Source organism: Epinephelus fuscoguttatus, linkage group LG13 (assembly GCF_011397635.1).
Source record: "Epinephelus fuscoguttatus linkage group LG13, E.fuscoguttatus.final_Chr_v1".
In the NCBI taxonomy this organism is placed as follows: Eukaryota; Metazoa; Chordata; class Actinopteri; order Perciformes; family Serranidae; genus Epinephelus; species Epinephelus fuscoguttatus.
This window is the reverse complement of record NC_064764.1, coordinates 10,854,168-10,874,642: the sequence shown is the minus strand read 5'-3', so window position 1 is coordinate 10,874,642 and position 20,475 is coordinate 10,854,168. Positions and strand designations below refer to the sequence as shown.

Below are 20,475 nucleotides of genomic sequence, written 5' to 3'. Positions count from 1 at the left end.
TGTATGTCAATATATCACTATGTGTTGCGTTGAACTCATTGAGAAAACATTTTTCTTACATCCCTCCACAGTGAACGAAAAATAAAAAAATTTAACATGAATTAAAGTCATAGGGGGTCTAATATTTTAACAGTCTGACATTTTGGGATATATGCTTATTTGATTCCTTGACAAGAGTTACATGAGAAGATTGATACCACTCTTATGTCCGTACAGTAACTATGAAGGTTAACCGATTACTGAGAACTACTACACATATATAAACTTGTGTACCTCTTTCCAATGTGCTTGTTGGCCACAGACAATGAGGCCATGGCGGAGACGGTCTCAGCTTCCTCTGCTTCACGCCGCAGGGCTTCACTCAACGAGCAACCGAGTGTGGAGGCCAAGCGCTGCAGTGAGCGCCAGTATTTACCTACAAAACACCAGGACAGGGTAAAAATCAAGTTAGAACAGTCGCTGTGCATACTGGATCACATCAGTGCTAAGAAATTTGATGGCTGTGGCTTGTTTTAAATGTGGAATATTAATAGTAACAATAACATGAAAAAATACATTCACACAACTGCTGATGCATGTTAGCTCTAGGTGTGAAATCCACTCACTTTGTATTTCAAGAACTTTCTCCATAGATTGGACAGCGTTGGCATTCGGTCTCTGCTGCAGCACCTCATCAGGAATGGGGTCCAACTGAAACAAACAACAACAGAATAATAAAGCAAAACATCAAAACACATTTCCTGCATAACTTTTTCTACCAATAGTGATTTACAGTATCCACCGACCACATCTTTGAGATCATTTAAGACACTTATGCTGAATTGTAACTGCTGCAGGGCAAAAAAAACTTGGCACCGAACCTGTGCCTACTGGGAACATCGGCTAGGAGCATTAACTAGAGAACATGGCTGGATATGTATTTTTATGAATGTGACTGACAGGTGTTCAGAAACGCTGCTCCAAATCACGGCAGAAACCTCACTTGAACTAATGCTGTTCCCTCCTGGTTTAAGGGATCACTTTTGAATGTGGACCACAGCCCAGTGTTGAATCACTCCAAGAGGTGGGGAACAAGCTCGAGCTGCTGACACAATAGAAAATAGGCCTGCAGATGCACACCTCCTCCCACTCACTGAGAGCTTTGCTACTCTTTGACACAAAACTACAATGTGTGCTTTGTACTGTGTCCCACTCTAAGGACACATACTGGCGTGAACAGATGCATACACATGGAAACCTACTTGCTCACACAGACACATACATACATGCATACTCATACACACACACACACACACACACACACACACACACACACACACACACACTCAAAGAAACACACACCTCAGGGAGCCCGGTTAAGCCTATGAAGCTCTCCAAGCCACAATTCGGAGGAAACAGGGCTATTCCCCAACGTGCCTTCCCAACCCGGAATGATTCAATTTCCCCTTTGGCCGACTGCACATACGACACTTTCTCATCCCATTTTGTCAAACAGGCCCATTCAGCTCTACATTCCAACACAGACGACAAGCATCCCTTTTCTGCTCCATCGTAACCCCAACAGAATAAAGGACCAACTGAGAAACGTGTAAAGAGAGACATAGAGAAAAAGAAAAAAGGTTTGGCCTGAGATTTGGGAGCAGAACGCCAGAGAGAAGAGGAAAAAGTCACCGTCGGTCGGACTCGCTTGGCCAAGGCTGGAAGTTTTCTTTTAATTAAAACAAATAGTGTGTGGGAGGGGTCAGCGGGGGCCGAGGGAAGAGGCAGTCTGGGGAGAGGGATACTTTAATCCTGCTGTGGCACGACAGGCTACATAACGCACACAAGAGCGGACAGAGGTGTGTGCACAGACTCACATACAGTATAGTTTGCGTGTATATCTATACATAGGGTTATTTGCTCTTTGGCAAACACTCTCATTCAGAGTAACTGACATAATTGCCTCATTTGCAAGACAGACACTACAACTTTCGGAACTACATCAACCGCTCTATCTTTCCATAATTTATCCATGCAATCACTCAAACCCAACCTTATTTTTTCACATTCCAACAGTTACAATCAGCCCTCAGACAAAATGGGTAGTTTGGCCTGCAAAATGAGCATTCTTGCTATATTTGTAATAAAGTCCACATCACAATATTTCTTCACAATAACTTCCTGTTAGAAAATCCCCACATCATGTTCATAAAATGAAACAGTGCTGAGCTAGGGCTGCCTGAATTGATTAGTTTTTAGCCATAAAAAAAACCCAACTAAAAAAAATCTAGATCTGCTTAAGTGTATGCTATTTTTAGAATATTTTCACAGCTTTATCTTGCCATCAGACAGCCCTTTTCCAATGGGGAACTGAAACTGTTATCTCAAACCAACAAGACTCCATTGACGAAAACATCAAATGATACAGTTACGGCTGAGAATGACAACAGAAACACAGAAATAAACAAGTCTGCCTATTCCACATATCTCCACAATTTAATCAGTTGTCTGTTTGAAAGTGATTGTTGCTGTTAGCCAAACATTACATTAATCCAGTGAGACACATCTTGGTGTGGTCTATTTACCACAACAAGATATGTCAGATAACCTCCTGTAATATGCTATAGAGTGCTCCAGCGATGACATTGTTCCATAGGCTGACGTCCTGGTTCCCTTGTTAAAAAGCCAATGGGATTTTTCCATTGGTTTTTGGATTATTGAAGAAAAAAAGCTCTGTGGTAAACAAACATTTATGATACTTACATGTTTTGTTCAGCAAGACAATATTCATGGATAAACACCCCTTTTATGACTTTTGAAGCGTAAATGCAATTGCCAGATGTAAAAAGCTAACGTTGGGCCATCAACAAACTACACTACGGTCGCATGACTTGACGATACCACCATAACAAGACTGTAAAGCCATGTTCTGCATGATGACATTCTGTAGTCTCATTTAGCCACTTGTTAGCATCCGCCTTTTTCAAGACACATGAAAACTATAAAAATTTGTGAGTGGGTTGTTTAACGATGTATCTTATGTCATAGAACAAAACGTGAAAGTCTCTTCAGCTTGTGTTAACTACAGACCTTATATCAGGCATTCAAACAAAAACCTACTGACTCTGAGACAAGGGAACCAGGAGTGCTAAAATGCAAACTCATTTTCATGTTTTAGGACTTATTCCCAGAGCGCTCTTTCCAAAAACAGTGGTGCTCAAAAGACACCTGTCTGGTAGCCATTAGTCTGTTTCTATTGCCTTAAGCAGTTAGTTTGATATCTAGGAGCACACTCCTAGTAGATTACTTTCTAAACTGAATGGTGTAGTGTAGATCATGAAGCAACACACCCACACCAACAAAGCCCCTTGAGTTTTTTTAACGCAAGGCTATTTTTGGTCCAATGCCTGATCAAAGAGCTCCACTCAAACACACCTGGGAGCTGCCCAGAGCTCCCAGCTATGGAGATCGTCTCCGAGAGAACTTCGAGGTTCAGCCCCACCAGATTACCTTGAATGTGGCTAAGAGAGTGACAGTGGTGCTTATTCACCACTCCCATCCCAAAACTTCCCAGCCACTCTGGGGACTTAAACCATCAATCTTTCAGTCAAAACTTCTCAATCCTTCACACTACAGCTGCCAATTTTTCACCATAACCCTAGCCAGTCCCAGCTCAGCCCTGCCCAGCCCATACTAACGCAGCTCCCTGTCAGAGCAGGGTCAGGGGTTCTCTGGGGTTCCGTGGGGTTTACTTCAGAGCAGGGTTGGACAGGGGCAACCTGTCAGCTTGATTGACAGCTGGGCCTCACGCTTATAAACTTTAATGGTTCTTGTCAGCGTACTCCAGAGGCCCCCACCTGGCAGGTTTAGCAAACACACACATGCACACACAGAGACACGCATGTGCACTATATACAAGCACACATTTGTCTGCCACATCATCCATAGCGACATTTCTGTTTATTTGAGTTTGAAGTCCTGGCTGTGTCTGGACTTCTGCATCTTCATACCATCAGATGTGCCGCAGTCTTTCAGAGAGAAATGTCCTTTCAAGATGCTTTTCTACCACTGTGGTGACTGATTTCTGGGGAAGCCTATTTCTCCGTGTGACACAGCCATCCAAACGCACCAGGTCCTGGCCAACAAAACTGAGACACCATGGAAAGCCATGAGCTGAGAATGAGGAATGTGCCCCGGTAAAAACATTCCTGAGGGAGGCTGAAACCAAAACAGTAAGAAGAGGAGGAAATCCACTTGTTCAGCAAAAGAAATGTGCACAAGGCATCCATTGTTTACTGTTGTGTCCATGTGCATGTGTTGGCAGTCACTAAAACCGGTTGATTATGTTATGCTAACTGAACAAGGTAATGATGTGTATTGTGCAAAGCAGGCGACCTTTTCGGAAAGGGGTGTAGGTTTGCCTTGTAGTCGGGGGGTGGTGGTGAATAGTCAGGCCCTTGGGGGGGACAGGTGAAGTCGAGCGTCTTACTGTAACTGGAGTGTAAACACACCAAGTAACCTCATTGACAGCTGGTAACAATTAGCATATTAGCCTGTTGTTTATCAAATAATTACTAACAACCGTGGTTCAAATTGGGCCAACATCTGTTTGCGAGCAATCATCAATTAGTCCCGAGTTCAGAGTTGACTAGTGTAGTTGCCAATGCATCATTCATGAGCTATTTAACTAAAAAGACTTCACGATTACGCACTACAGTGGTGGGGGTGAATAAAAGAGCCTGTAAAGTCCATTTAGCAATTTTCATCCCTCTCTTTCCCAGCTAATTTGAGCTGCTTTCAAAGGAAACCTAACGCTCATTATTGCAAAGCTTGTCTTAACCTGCCAATAAAAGCACAGATATATTTCTCACACTAGCAAGCAGTAAAACACTGGAAGTACAAGCTACACAGGAGGTGGAGAGGATGTAAAGAAGACCTTTAGGATGTTTTGGCACCAGTGTGAAGGCTGCCAAAATCTGCTTTTTTAGACTGCCCCACAGCAAAGGCAGTAATTATAAAATAAGCACAATTATATATATTTCGTAACCATTCCTATTGCCCTTGATTTGATTTAAAATACAGTCTGCAGGCTTTGCGACATTATGCACATTTTTAATTAATTTTCAAACCTGTCTACTTCGACTATTTTATGATTTAAAGGGGCAGTTCTCCCAAAAATGAAAAATATATATTTTCCTGGAGTTCTGTTTATCAGTCTTGATTGTTTTGATGTGAGTTGCCAAGTATTGGAGATATCAACCACAGAGATGTCTGATTTCCTCTGACTATAATGGAACTAGATGGCACTCAGCTTGTGGTTCTCAAAGCACCAAATAAATACATTTAATAAACTCACCAGCAATGTCTCCTTCCAGAAACTATGACCCGGTTACTCAAGATAATCCACAGACCTTGCTGTGAGCAGTTTCATGTAGAAACTATATTCTTTCTACTGAACTACACCCGCCAACCGCATCACCATACAGAAGGAAGCGTACATCTACTCATGGACGAGAGGCCATAAATATTTACAGCTGATATTTCAACACTCACAACAAAACAATCTAGACCGGTAAATAGCAATACAGGTAAGAGGAAAAATATGTAGCCTATTTTTGACTTTGAACTGTCCCTTTAAGCTACAGTATATGCTACAGTTATGGTGACGTCTTGCGTTCTGGACGCTTTCAGACAATACAAACCCTCAGGCAGTTTGAAGCTTTATAAACAAAAGCCCAGCTGACCAGCTAATCCAGCTGTGGTCCCATGCCTGAGCCTACTCATTCGCTCCATTCACAGTCAGCCAACACACACACACGCAAAAACTAAAATATATCCTCTAGAAATAACCCACTCAGTGGACACATTTAAACATGTCCAAAATTCACTCAACTGCTGGCCACTTCTTGTCCACATATGCCCTGTTGCCCAACCTGGTTGGTGAGGCTACAGCACCCACTTAGACCTTAGATTAAATGAGTCCTCTGTTTCATATTCTGATTTCATGTGCCATCTGAGGCCATTGCCGAACTTTGTCAGCAAAAAGAAAAAAACAAAAACAAAACAGCAGGCCTTTAATCTCCCTCCAGCTCAATCCCTCGCTGACGTTTTCCAGCTACATTCCAACTCCATTACAGAGACCTTCGCTGAGATTCTGATAAAAACACTTGCTTCCTGCCATTTTGATCTGATCAGGGACATTTTAGCCGCTCTTTTTTTCTTTGCTATCAGTTATCAAAGCTCCACACAACTCAATGATCTGCCTTTGTACAAACAGCTGACATCACTTGCTGCCAAAAAGCCATCCGGTGCAAGTCACGAGAACTTTACATCTGCACTTAAAGTCAACAACATCGACATTTGTGTTGTTCATCACTTCATCAAATACATCTTCTGCTAATGACGCATGCTGTACAACTCTAACTATAAGGCTTTTGTCATGATAGCTGTCAGTGTTCCTACTTAATGTCTCCCAGAGTAAAAACTGAAACCCCATACTTGCAACTTGTTTACTGAATGGGTTTAATTATTTTTTTCCCCCCAGAGGTTGGCTAGAGACTATGGTTTGTAATTCTGGATTCAGGAATTCAGGAACCAATGATAATGTTAGTAGTATAGTTTTTAAATGGCCTGCATGTAATTAAAGACTTCCATACCTTCCCAGACTTTGGAGACTTGAATAGGTGCTGTTCTCTGTGCGGCTGCTTTATAACAATAGTTTCATCCCTTCCTACTTCAAATGAAGACTCCATTTCCCTTTATTATCTGATCCCTAGGCCCAGGCTGACCCTGCTGGAAGAGGTGTGAGGGTAACCATTTTCAGATGTGTACCAGTGAGGGGGCCCCGGGTGCTCGGGTGAAAGGGGTGTCCTGCAGGGCTGAGGCAATTGACGCTCCCTGCCTCCTGCCTATTTTCGAATTTTCAGCTCTCTATGGCACCCATCCAGTGACCTCCTCCAAACCCCTGCCGAGGCCGGTGCTCTGCAGGCTGCTGAAACCCAAGAAGCATACCCCCTGATCCAATTCATTATTTTTGCAGCAGGGCGGTGCTGTGAGTAACGAGAGCGTCCTTCAAACTGGAAGTCCTGAGTACAAACCTCCGTGACAGCTAAAAGCATCCGCCCTGTTGAAGTGTCCTTGAATTCCTGAATCCTTACCAGCTGTAATGGCAGTGTTACTCCATGTAACTTTGAGTCATTGGTGGGCACGGTGCAGGTAAACACAGTTATTAGATTAAGTCTCCAGTCTGTGCATTTCCCGTCTTATACAAAACCTTGCTCCAGCAGAGCCGTTAGTTTTCTTTGACAGGTTTGGCACGTATCAGTGCTTTCCTCTTGAGGAGAAATATTCAAGGATTAAAAACACCGCCGCATGTTCCACAGTGCTTTACCTAAACCCCAGTTTGTCCACTGTCACTGTAAAAGCTCCTTCATGGGTAATCTGTCTGTGTTGGTCAATGTCTTCATGTTCCACATGACGGTGGACTGGTTGGTCGCAGTGACCAAATTTTATTAATGTGATCTTGTGTTATTGTTCTGTTTGTTTTGCTTCAACTCCAAGATCCACATGGAACAACGCCATGCGTTTTTTTACGATTCCAAGAACTCATTTATAGCTCGAGCTGTCTGCAGGGCTGGAACAAGAGGCCTAGGAATTCACAGATACCACCTTCAACAAGGCAGATACAGATTCAAAGCTAAACATTTAAAGACATATATAATTGATAATTTTTACTCAAACAGGCTTGGGCTGTTTTGAAATTCAGACTAAAATATGATTGTGTTTGTCCACTGGATAAATTCAACTGAACACACCAACTGTTATATTCTGTCTATACAACTTGGGTGTAAATGCTTGCTTCTGAATTCGTGTAGCATGACCTCTACCAGCAGTGATTTTGGTCCATACTAAAATAAAGACAATGGCAAAAAAAACAGTCTCTCACTCTTCCAAGATATTTGGCAACCACTGTATTCTATTCATGCTCTGTAAGGTACTTTATACACCTAATGAGAAGTGTAGACCTATACATCAGTATAACTTTTCTGAATGTCTCAATGGGCAGATGATAATGGCTTTAGCAGGTACACCAACCATTCCAGTGCAACCAACACTCAGGGTGTGCTCTTGGCCAGGCCTGCAGCAATACTTGAGAGTGGTCAGTTTTTCAAAATAAATGAAGTAAATGTAAGAGTGTCTGTCTAGATACATACTCCTGATGTATGGTTCTTACTTTTGCATCATCCCGGCTAGGCTACTGGACTGTCTCCAAATGCAGAATGCTGCTGCAAGGCTGCTGACTGGGTCCAGCAGGACGACACACATCACATCCATCTTATCTTCTTTGCACTGGCTTCCCTTTAGTTTTAGGATTCAGTTTAAGGTTCTTGTTTAAACATGCAGAGCCTCTGTATGGCCAAGCACCTGTGTACATCTCTGGCCCTCTCTTTACTTAATCATTATTTAAGGAGTGAATTTGAAAATTACCTTCAAGGTGTCTGTGCACTGCTCAAACATGTCTGCAAAATTTGGATCTACCATCCATTCTGAATTGACTTGAATTGAACTTCACTGAATTGAAAACACCTCACTGGCTTTGTGACTTCTCTGAGACACAACACATCCTGTATGATCACAAGTAGGCAGCTCTGACTACAGTTGTAAAAGCATTCAAAACACACTTGGGACATAGAGAGATCCATCCACTCAAGCCACTGTAAGATGGCACGACACACTACAAACAGTTTCAGATAATAAGAAAAATAACTCAGCAAGATAGCCACCTCACTCCCCTCTGGCTGTACGCCTAAAAGCAAATGTGCATTTTTGTCCTGTTCATTAGTGGTCAGACATAAAATGGTTCCTGAACAATACAGCAAATGGTTACTAGTGGATTCTTGAGACACAAGTGCGCTTGTACTCGGCGTGCATGGATTCTTCTAAACAAACAAATTAACAGTAACATCCTCTTCTCTTCCCCGAAAGCTCCGTAATTTCCATTCTCTGCCACAATTCAGTAGTCCTTTAAAAATAAAAGCACTGAGATATCTTGGACGCATAATCTGGGAGGAGAAAATGAGACTGAGCAGCTCGTCCAAAAAAGCACTCCAGCCTCTCTATTAGTTGGAAGTAAAGAGTGGGCGGCTTAGAGGAGTTGCTATTCTGTTGTGCGCCATGAATCACAGAGCGGTGATGTTTGTTCAGTTCCACGGCCCAACCTACACACTCCCACAATTAACCTTCTGCCTGGAAATCCTCTCACGCTGACGTGTTTGTGCGTGTGTCTGTATGTGTGTAGCGTGTATGTGTGTGTGTGTGTGTGTGGTGTTGACTTCCACTCTGAGTGGTTGAGAGAGGGCGTAAGATGGAGAGGAGATGGTTTTGGCTCAGAGCTACTGTCAGAGATTTCTCTACAAGCAAGTCTGTCCTGTATTTCTAACCTTTATCCTACATCTTTATTGTGTTTAGTGGTTAAGGTAATTCTTGTTGCCATCCTCTATCACGAAAAAACTTCACTTAGCATTCATGTGAGTCACCCAGTCAGAGGGAACAAAATCTCAAAGTTGCCTGAGATGTAAATATTCAAAGCAGAAGGTGCTGTTTTCTAGCTTAGGAAGGAATGGGAAAATATCTGTTATTAGAAATTTATGCTCATTTATTTGTAGCATGTTGACTTCAAACTCAGAAAAAATTACTCGTTTCCGGAAATGTAGCCAGGAATAAAAATTAGAGGCAAGCTGAGTGCAACTGAATTCTGAAAATTTCACGCTGACAACACAAATGAACCAGAAGCTCTTCATCTGCTTAAAGAGACAGTTCAACTCAAAATAAGAATTACATATTTTTTCTTTTACCTGTAGTGTTTTTTATTTATCTAGATTGCTTTAGTTTGAGTTGCAAGTGTTGGCGATATCAGTAGAGATGTCTGCTTTCTTTTTAATAAAATGGAACTAAATGGCACTCAGCTTGTGGTGCTAAAATTCCAAAAAAATATACTTAATTAACTCAACAGCAATATCTCTTTCCAGAAACTACAACCAGGTCACTCAAGATAATCCACAGACCTTGCTGTGAGCAGCTTCATGTAAGAACTGTTTATTTTCTACTGAACTACACCTGCCAACCATATCACTGTGCAAAAGGAAGTGTGCATCTACTCATGGACAAGAGTCTCATGCTCATGACAGCGCAAGATGTAAACATTAATGGAGTCCTCCTTGCTGACCTGTAATAAGCTAGCTCAGGAGAAGGAACCACACAGAAGGATGTGTGCATCTGCTGCTAGCTCACCTAGCATCACTGAGCTAGCTAATGTTACTGCTCAGCCGAGATGGACACCATTAAGTGCTGTCATGAGCACAGGTCTCTTGTCCAAAAGTAGATGCTTCTTTCTGTGTGGTGATACGGTTGGTGGGTGTAGTTCGGTGAAAAGAAAATAGTTCCTATATGAAACTGCTCACAACAAGGTCTGTGGATTATCTTGAGTAACCGTGTCATGATTTCTGGAAAGAGACGTTGCTGTTTAGTTTTTCAAATGTATTTTCAAAACGAGGCAGATATCTCTACAGCTTATGTCTCCAGCACTCGAAACTGATAAATAAAACTGTACTTTAAATTTCTGCATGTTCACTTCAATACAATTATACATTAAAGCTAATGTGGCTGTTAATAAAGCTCATTGATGCATTAATAAATGCTGAACTACATACTGTATGGCTGGCATTAATCTGAAGCTTGTACAATAAAGAGAATACACAGTCTCAGGAAAAAAATCAAAATAAGTAATATGCCATTTTTTCAGGAGGAACTAACCAAGTCATACTTTCTATTGAGGTATTTGTGGTATGTGATTGTAGCTTCAATTGTAAACCTCAGCCCCCATTTACTCTGACACCAGCCATAGATTTACTCCAAAATTCCAAATGTATTTGTCGGATCTTAATGCATTCCTACAGGTTATTTTGATAACCTGGTAATTTATCCCTCCTCCTCTTTGCTCTCATCTTACCTCATTGCCAAGCAGAGCAGAGACGCAGGCTTCGGAGGCATCGCATATGGCTGTGAGGTCGTGACCCCCCTCCAGGGCAAGCACCAACCGACCGCCTGCCAGAGCCATCAGTTGCCTGGTCAGGTAGCCAAAGCCTGGACACACAGGAAATGACAGCAAAGAGATGGCAGAGACAGAGAGGGAGGGAGAAGGAGCAGGAGAAAAGAATGAGATGGGGGAGCACTGTTCAAGCTCTAACTTCCTTTTTGGATATCGATCAAAGAAAAAAGAGAGAAAAAATGGGGTTTGAGCCTGAATGAGAAAAAGGGTGACTGCATCAGAGAGAGGAAGAGAGAAAGAGAGCGCACTGTGGATTTACTGGGGGCCAAAAAACAAGCCATAATACGAGCCAGGTTTAATTTTAATAAATGCGGCTTTGCGTTTAGGCTTGGTCGCAGTCTTTGATCTTTTTCTCTCAGGAGGAGGGGAGTTTTAATATATGCATTCAGCCATACTTTCTTCTCCCCTAAATTCTACCCATATCCCCCCTTCCTGCAATCCTCTCTAACCACCCATATCACCCCTTAACAACCAAGACCCCTGTTCTTATTTGAGATCTGCGGGATGGTTTTAGAAAAGCTCTTTGCTGGCACGCCAAGGTCTCGATCTGAATACACAAGTTAGACACACAGAATAAACACAAAAGCATGTGTTTGTGTGTCTGAGTGTGCGCCTGTCAGTCTTTGCTGCCATCAAATATTGTGCTGTGTCGCACAGGAAGAAAATATGAACGACATGAGTGAGACAGTGAAGGGCATTAAAATTATGTGTATGTATTACTAGAAGTCCTTTAGAGAATTTTTATCTATGGCTTAGAAAACCAAGAATGATTAACTGGGTAACTGTGGTCAGCACTTACATTTGGCTGTCAGTTTGTATCCTCCCAGGGGTGGAGCATGTCCGTCTACCGCATCAAAGCCTGAAGATACCAGAACCACGTCTGGGGCAAACTCATTGGCAATAGGCATAACCACCGTCCTAGGAAAAAACAGCGTCAACAAAATAACATATTTATAGTGGAGACTGTATGAGAGAGGCGGGTAAATTTTCACAAGTCATATAAGATTCCTATCTCTGACCAGTTGTGGCTTTACTTAATATAGAACACTGTATGAAAACAAGTGCATGTTTTTTTTCGCTACAAGGAAGAGGTCATTTAAATTATCAGTGTCTCACAAACACCAACAGCATGGAAATCTTGATGATAAGTGAGGTTAAAGTCTGTCCTGCAGGCTGAGGGTTAGTCTCTCTTCCAACTGGCCCTTTCTGAGTCACAGCGGTCTAAAGCAGGCTCATCAAAAAGTCATTCTACATTTCATTAACAAATATGCTTGCAGTTCTAAGTGTAAAATATATATTCAATAGGCTGGCTACATGACAGGATGACTGGGCTACAACCAAACATAAACTGCTCCAAAATACATTCAACATAGTATATTCCAAGATAAGAAATTGCTGCTCAACCACTCAGAAGTACAATCAAAAACCACAGAGACTGATGAGCCAGATTTTCAGGATTAATTGATCAAATATAACAGTTTTATATATCTCCATTATATGTGACTGTATCAAACCATATGAAATTAACAGCTAAACATACAGAGATTCAAGGTGTACACTGGACTAAAAATGGAGCATATGGGACAGCTGTATAAAGAAAGACGAAACTGTGGCATATCAACCAAAGTCTCATACTCTGATGAAGCTACATTTACCTAATAAAATATTTTACACCATGTCTCTTTTGGGTCAACTAATCAAAAAATCGTAAAATAAGAAGAACGACTGACTTGCCGCAAGCAAGCTAAATGAACTCTGTCACCTCTGGTAGCTAAAAGAGAACTACTGGAGTTTGAGAGAACTACCATTAAAATATATATATGAAGATATGCCTTTGGTGCTTACTGTCCTGATAATGATTGTAGTATACGGTGCAATCAGGTGGAGATGCTACATGTCATTATTGCTGAAAAAGATATGTCATCAGTCACTGTATTTTTTAATTCTTCTACGGCTTTTCTTTCCTTTTCATGGTTGTCAAAGCAAACATCCACCTAATGAGTTTGTATGCACCGTATGTGTGTGGCAGAGAAAATTACAGCGTACACTTTTTGAAGTGGAGAGTTTGGAAATTTGGAGGCAGCAATGCCCTGCAACATCCTTAAGTAAAAAGGAGAAACGGAAGGACAGATATAATTGCATGTGTGTGTATTTGCGTTGAGCATGCAGGGTAATTCTAACACTGGATGGGTGTGGTCAGTGAGGGCTGTTTGTGTACAATCTTCCTCTGACACAGCTGGCAGGGAGGGAGTGCTTGTGTGCAATGTGTCATACGCATAAATCCAATCAACAGTAGGGTACTGTGTAATGATTCAGTGGAAGCTGTGGCTGGAAAATCCAGTCCGGTTTATATGATGACCCTGTTAGAAAAAAAAAAACCCATCAGAGAATACATGTTTTGCAAAGATTAGATCACATAAGATTTGAGTAAGGTTTGAATTCATGAGCTTGAATTAAGTTTTTTAGGGAGATGGACACAGCTTTTTTTTAAATTAAAGAAATTAATTAAACTATATATCGGTATGCATTGCTTAAATAAAAAATAAAAAATTAAACTGTTGATTATATAAGTTTAAGTTTGGTTTTCTGTATCTGGGGAGGACATCTGTAAGGGTATCTCTAAATTAGGAATCACTAAAAACGACACATCACTAAACTAGTAGGCACACTGGAGGCTTAGTCAACTTTGTATAAAAGTAAAATGTGTCTCAGTAATCTCGTTTATGATTTACGATATTTCACTTAGTGCATAAATAGTTATAGACTACCCAGATGGCAAAACAAGTGGTTCTCTTGGATTTGCTCAGTCTACACAGGAATGTTTTTTGGGGGGGTCTGGGATATCTGGGCAAGCAGTGTTTTGGTGAGGTCTGCGAGTGACGGAGTACCACAGGGTTCCGTCGTAGGTCCTCTGTACTTTGCCAACCTCAGGAACACGTTGCTGGTTTGCCGGCTGTGGGCGAGCAGCGTGCCCTGAACTCCGGAGGCCACCGTTTTTTCCAGCCCTTGTTCACCACCAAATTACAGCCCTCAACTGTGCACACCACACCCCCCACCACAACACAACACCCATACATACACACAGCTGTCTGAGGGAGAGGCGGGAGGTGGTATTAGGAGCTTTTTGGTAGTTCCAGACAGAAAGGATACACGGAGTGCGTGCGTCACTCTGTGTGCGTGCCTTCTGGCAATATTTCAGAGGAAAACGTCATGTAAAGAAGATGAAGGAATAGGATTGGGGAAAAAAGTTTGAATGAGAGAGATAAAGATACAGAGAGCAAGAAAAAGAAAGAGGGCAAGGCCCTAGGAAACCTGTGGGGGAGGAGTCTGGAAAGAAAACATGGACCAAGACTGAGTGAGTAAGAGCATGAATGAAAAGAGATGAAAATTATGTCAACATTACGGCAAGTGCAAATGTGTTTAAAAAGGTAAACCAAACAATTATGTGACATGAACAACCACTCTGCTCAGGAAAGTTAAAATTTTTCAGCTCCAGTTTTATATTCTATCACGTGTTACAGGTTTGCTGCCTCTTTCTCCGCCCAATCACAGACTTACAGACACCCACGGCCTTGGCCCATTAACATTTCGGCCATAAAAGACCCCACACTAAAGGGGGCTGACCACAGACCTGCATGTGGGCTGACACACAGTGCAGGGGAAAGCCTTGACCGCCAAGGATACTTAAACCAGTGAGGGCTCCCCCTTCCCTCCTCCAACCTTGAGCACAGACAGAGACAGTTCTGGTCACGAGGATGAAAACTGCTGGTGTCATCAGTTCCATCCCCCAACCCCCTGGAATAATATCCTGACATTTAACGAAATAAAAACCCACAGTAATTAATTAGCTGACTGGCATTAAAGGGAAACCAGCGGTTTTCGGGAAGACTAATTGTGAGTGAATCAGAGGCTACGTATGTGGAGATGAAAAAGCCTCTCGGTTAATTAAGGGAGGGGAGAGTTTACGACTGAGCTGTAAGCTACGGGGCATCCTGAGTAAAGAAGTTGCGATCTAAACAACTGCCAAATAGATCTTACTGTGAGTGGAATAACTTGGGTAAGCATTTAGTGTAAACTTTTGTTTAGTATTGTTTGGTTTACCTAGCAACAGGTGCATGTGTCAAAGTATCAGCTGAGGAATGTTGGGCCTGTGTTCGTGTGCGTGAGAGAGTGTGTGGGAATGTTGTGTGGTTATTAAACTCCAGCAGCTCAGTTCTCCCATTCATAAAGTTGGGGGAATCGACAGATTAAAGAAAGAGTTAGTCAAAATAAATGCTGCAGGGGTCAAGCTCCAAAAATGCTGGATCCTGCACTTTTCATCTTCTCAAGCCTGACATCATCAGGGCTGTTTTCTCAGACTTTGAAACTTCTGCTGAAGGATTTCCAAATTATACTTCAACAATGATGACAGACAATAATTAAGATGAGACTCATATAACTTGAATCTGTGTGGTAAACACACACACACACACACACACACACACACACATGAAACATCATTCTCACTGCTTCTGTGTACATAGAACAAGTCTCTCTTTGACATCACGCCCTTTTAAAGGAGACCTCATTCAAAAGCACATGTCCCTTGCAGTGCACTGTCAGTCCTTATGACTTGCTGCAGGTGTTGGCAGGAAACATGAGATTGGTAGTAAATAAGCAGATACACCACACACAAGAGGGCTGACTTGCTTCTTTTAATTTAATCTTCATTTTAAACATTACAAAAAACGCCTTCTTCAAATGAAGATTAAATCAGAAGAAGAAGCAATTCAGCCCTCTTGTGTGTGGTGCATCTACTGATAATAAATGATGTTTATTAAACTAGGCCAAAGTTTCAAATTGATGTTCATGTATGTAGAAGTAACAGAGTCAGTTTTCTGGAGGCCAGCGTGGAAGTTAGCATTGCCCTGGTTCCCTCAACAAAAAGCCACCGCCACCATAACAAGACTGTAAAGTAGTGTTTGGCATGATGACATTCTGATGTCATCAACATCATCATTGTCATCTTTTTTAGGACTCTGGATGTCAAAATTTACATGTGGGGTATTTAATGACATATTTTAGCTTGTAGAACAAAATGTGAAAGTCTCTTAAGCTCATCATAATGACAGGTCATATTTCAGGATTCTAATCAAAAACCCCACTGACATCAAAACGATGGAACTGGAAGTGCTAAAATGCTCCTTTCTGGGTTTTAGGACTCATTCCTGCAGCACACTATCCCTGCAAGCAAAGCCTCAGGTCTTCTACTGCTCTGTAAACTCTGTTTCCAATAGTTTTTTCTACTTTAGCTTTGACAGTCACAGCATGCCGAAATTTTTCTATTTGCATCTGCTCCAGGCACACTAAGGAAGCTATATGCTAACGTGAGGGTAACACGTAAACTTGGTTGCCGATTTTGTGAATTCCTCTCTTATTTCGGATCATTCTCCTGCTGGAACATGTCTGATTGTGTCAAGAAGTTTTTATTGGTGTTTTTCACAGTAGAAAGGATTACAATCATTCTTTGGCGGTGAAGAGACGCAGAGATACAGAAGACTCTGAAACGCTAGCCAATCAGAGCAGACTGGGCTTTTTTTGAGGTGGGCTTAAAGAAACCGCCGTTAAATGGAGCACTTCAGACAGAGGGTAAAAACAGGTGGTCCAGGACAGACAGTATGAGGGAAAGTGAAGTGTTTTTTGATTATTAAAGCACATAAACATGATCTAGTAAAAAACTTGACTACAAGAATGAATCTGAAAATGACCACATTGGGTCCCTGTCTAACATCGACTATATTCTATAGACTACTAACTTCACAAAACTAAACCTCACAAAGGGCCTTTTTTCCCATTTCCTCTGCTCTGACTAATTATTCCTGATGAGCGCATTCAGTTTTTGGCAATTGTCATCCAACATGATTTCAACTGCACACAAATGTGCTCACACAGGTTAATACAGCAGTAGGTCTTGGCGTAGTGGTGATTTTTTTGAGCCAAGGAAAACTTCCTCTCTAGAGACTACTCATCTTTGTGTAATTACTCTACTCCCTAATTTATTCTTTTCCACATCTTGATTATGCCTTCTAATCCAATGCACTCTGTGTTTCTAACATGGAGGGTAAAGGGCTGAAATGTGGCCTTGGTGGTGGACCACAAGCTGTAGATAAGGCATTTAATATTTCTACGCAAATGTTAGATAAGTGTCAGTTTCTCTGGTTTATTTTGTTACACTACAGTAGAATAAACTGTGTAATATTCTAAAAACACATTTCCATTTCTGCCAAACAGATATGTTATTACTTCAATAAAAAGAGTGTAAACACATCTGAGGTCATGTTTCCGTTATGCAAAGGCGTGAGAGCAAGTTTTTCAGTGAAACAATCTGCCAGTATTTAACAGAGATAATTGGCATGAGCAGATAAATCCAAGGTTTTAATGATGTAAAGCATTAAAAGGCCAGTAAGCCTGTGTTTGTACTATTGGAGAGATTGAACGTCATGCCAGGTGAGGGCCATTTTAGAAGAGTTTAGACCCTGTCCTTTAGAGGGAGCAGTGCTCATCAAACCAGCCAACAAAAGGTTAAACTGCAGAGCTTCAAGGCTTTCCTCCTCCGTTCATAAAAAAAAAAAGAAAAAAAAGCAGAGGAGAGCGGGAGAGGAGAGAGAGAATAAGAGAGCGAAAAACTCACACACGCACACTTACACATCAAAGCCTTGTCATCTGGCACTGCGGAGAGCTGGTTTGAATTAAGTTTAATTCTCCCCCTCTCTCGTCTTTCCAAGTTCATGGCAAAAGAGGGAGTGAAAGGAGGAGGATGAGGAGAGAGGGAGGGAGGAAGAGAGAGAGGGAGGGAGAGAGAGAGAGAGAGAGACAGAGAAAGAGAGAGAGAGAGAGAGAGAGAGAGAGAGAGAGAGAGAGAGAGAGAGAGAGAGACACGGTGCTTCTGGTTTTCATTAGGGCCAATTTTCTTATCTTTTTTCTCTGTGCTTTCTGGAGGCTCAGACTTGATCCCCCGCAAATGCAACGTGGCACAGGCCAGCGGAGGAATGGGAAGGTGCCGGCCGCGAGGCACGCATCCCCTCCCGAAGACGGAGAGGGAGGAAGGAGAGGACCACAACACACAGATAAACAATGAGACTGAAAGAGAGAGAGAGGCTGTGTGTATCAGGTGTCCGTGCACATGTGTCCCGTCTGCATGTGATTGTAAATGTGTAAGCACATTTATGTCAAAGTTGCGTGTGGGAGCATTTGTTTATCTATTACTTTGTGTTTTTGTGCATATGCATGCACCCTCATGTAAAGTTTAACCCAAGACCTTCTGCATTTTTATAAGCTTGTGTGCAACATGTGCATTTGTATAAACACATGACTATCTTGTATCTGTAACTGTGTTACTTTGCGTGCGTGTGGTAGATCTACGAGCTGCGAGACAAGTTTGCTGCCGTCCTGTGGGGCCTATGAATCCTCCAATACTGCTAAAGCCTCGGGGGACAAATGGCGCCAGGGTCTGAGGTGATACACACCCAAACTCTTATTTGCTTTCACTTTATATCTTTGGATCTCTTCCATCTTTTAATTTAATAGCCTACAATTACACAAACAGAACACACAAACAACTCTCCACATGCATGTTCTCATATGGACGCATGCACCCCTGAACTAACATACACACACTAAAACTACTGTTTAACAAAGTGGTTCCAGTTTAATGTTTACAGGGTGGGCTGGTTTAACTGGAGTGCACTGCATTATTGATTAACTTAATACTACACTGATCAGCTCAAATACAGATGAAACATCTCCAACAATGCCTGTTTAAAAGTTAAAGGGGCACGCCACCAATTTTACACACGAAATTAAGTTTTTGGATCAAAGGAGTATTACACAGTCTGTGAAAAGTGTTGCATAATATCTTCTGCGGCTCTGGATTTCCAAAGTTTGGAAAAAAGAACCCTGACGATGTCATCAGTGTTATCTCAGCTTGGACTTCAGACTTGATTTTCTAACCAAAAGTCTGCATTACAAACTGGAGGTGTGGTGTTTGAAAGAGGTGGGGATTTAGGAGTCAGTAGAAGTCTTATGAAAGATGCTATTGAGTTGCATTATGGGAATTCTTGCAGGATCCTGTGTTTTTGTAGTGTGATCCACATGGGACGGAGTCTTCAGGATATCTCAACCTCTGCTACATGAATTTTTCTTTTTTTTAGTCTGTGTTTTAAAGGTCCAACAACTTTATGGAATTGAATGCTTAATGGCTGTAGTACAAAAATTATCTGAATAAGTTTATACCCATTAATAGTAAACATGTTCAAACTGCAAATCCACAACACTGAAGTTCTGCAGAGAGACAGGCCTGTCCACCCCCAGCCATCAATCACTGTTGTAATTACAGCATATCATACGGGGTAAACTGTGAATAAAATATTGCAAAATAGTCACTAAGCATAAAAGAATCAGAAAATTAAATTTGAATTACAATCTAAACTGCATCAAACAGCAGCCTCTGTGGCCCCAGAGCTGCAGTGACAGCACATAAAGATGTGTAAAGTGAATCTGTAACTATAAAATTTGTAACCAACTTTGTCGTAGTGTTGTAGCAGACATCTATTTAATGTTTTGGATTTAAAAAACGGCATCTTTACTTACAGTGCATTTAACATATATTCTCAGCCATATAAAACCATGAAATCATACAATACCAGCCTGTCACAGCTACACAAGACTGATTTTAGTGTTACTGGTCAATGATGTTTAATTTATATGACCAATACTCCTACAAAAAACATAGTATACAAATAATGTACCAACCTGTGTGTGAGGTAACTGCACTGGCTTTGGTGATGGATTATAAATAATGTCTGTAGTATGATATATGTACTGTATCTTAGGTGGTTGTCATCGGTGCATATGCACACATGGGTAGAAAGAGCAGGATGAAGGGGGAAGAAACAATAAAAAGTAAAGAGAGGGGGAGAGAGAGCACACAGGGGTCTGGGGTGCATTAACGGGCCAAGGTGTGCTTCCGGGGGCTTGCGTGCTGAAAGCTGCGAGAAGACAGTGGCCTGTCGGTTTGATGCGTTTGACTCAGGCCAGATGGACGCACGGTCGCAATCATGGGTTCATCTTCAAAGAGAGCTGGAACCAATCCAGACCTGTGCCTTACCATCCTCTGTATGAACCAGAGACGTGTATGAGACATGTACATGTCTGTGGGGAGTCCATGGCTGTAGTGCGTCTATGTTTTGCACATGTGAGGATGAGTGCATGTTTGTGTGTGTGTGTGTGTGTGTGTGTGTGTGTGTGAGAGGTTATAAATAGCCCCAGAAAGTGGACCTAATAGAAATCAGGCCAGGCATGAGGAGGAGCTTCCTACCTACTCAACAGGCCCCAATGGGTCATTTGTCAAA

At 41.8% G+C, this 20,475-nt stretch overlaps 1 protein-coding gene across 3 annotated transcripts in view; it reads right to left on the bottom strand.

Annotated features, from left to right (window-relative positions):
• hdac4 (histone deacetylase 4) overlaps positions 1–20,475 on the bottom strand; it is a 150,717-nt gene that overhangs the window by 6,190 nt on the left and 124,052 nt on the right. For all 3 annotated transcript variants that reach the window (XM_049593745.1, XM_049593746.1, XM_049593747.1), the window contains 4 exons: positions 11,886–12,004; positions 10,988–11,121; positions 606–690; positions 274–415 (listed from right to left, as the gene is read on the bottom strand). In XM_049593745.1, coding sequence (XP_049449702.1) covers positions 274–415; positions 606–690; positions 10,988–11,121; positions 11,886–12,004 — 480 coding nt within the window. The remainder of the gene's footprint in view (positions 1–273; positions 416–605; positions 691–10,987; positions 11,122–11,885; positions 12,005–20,475) is intronic.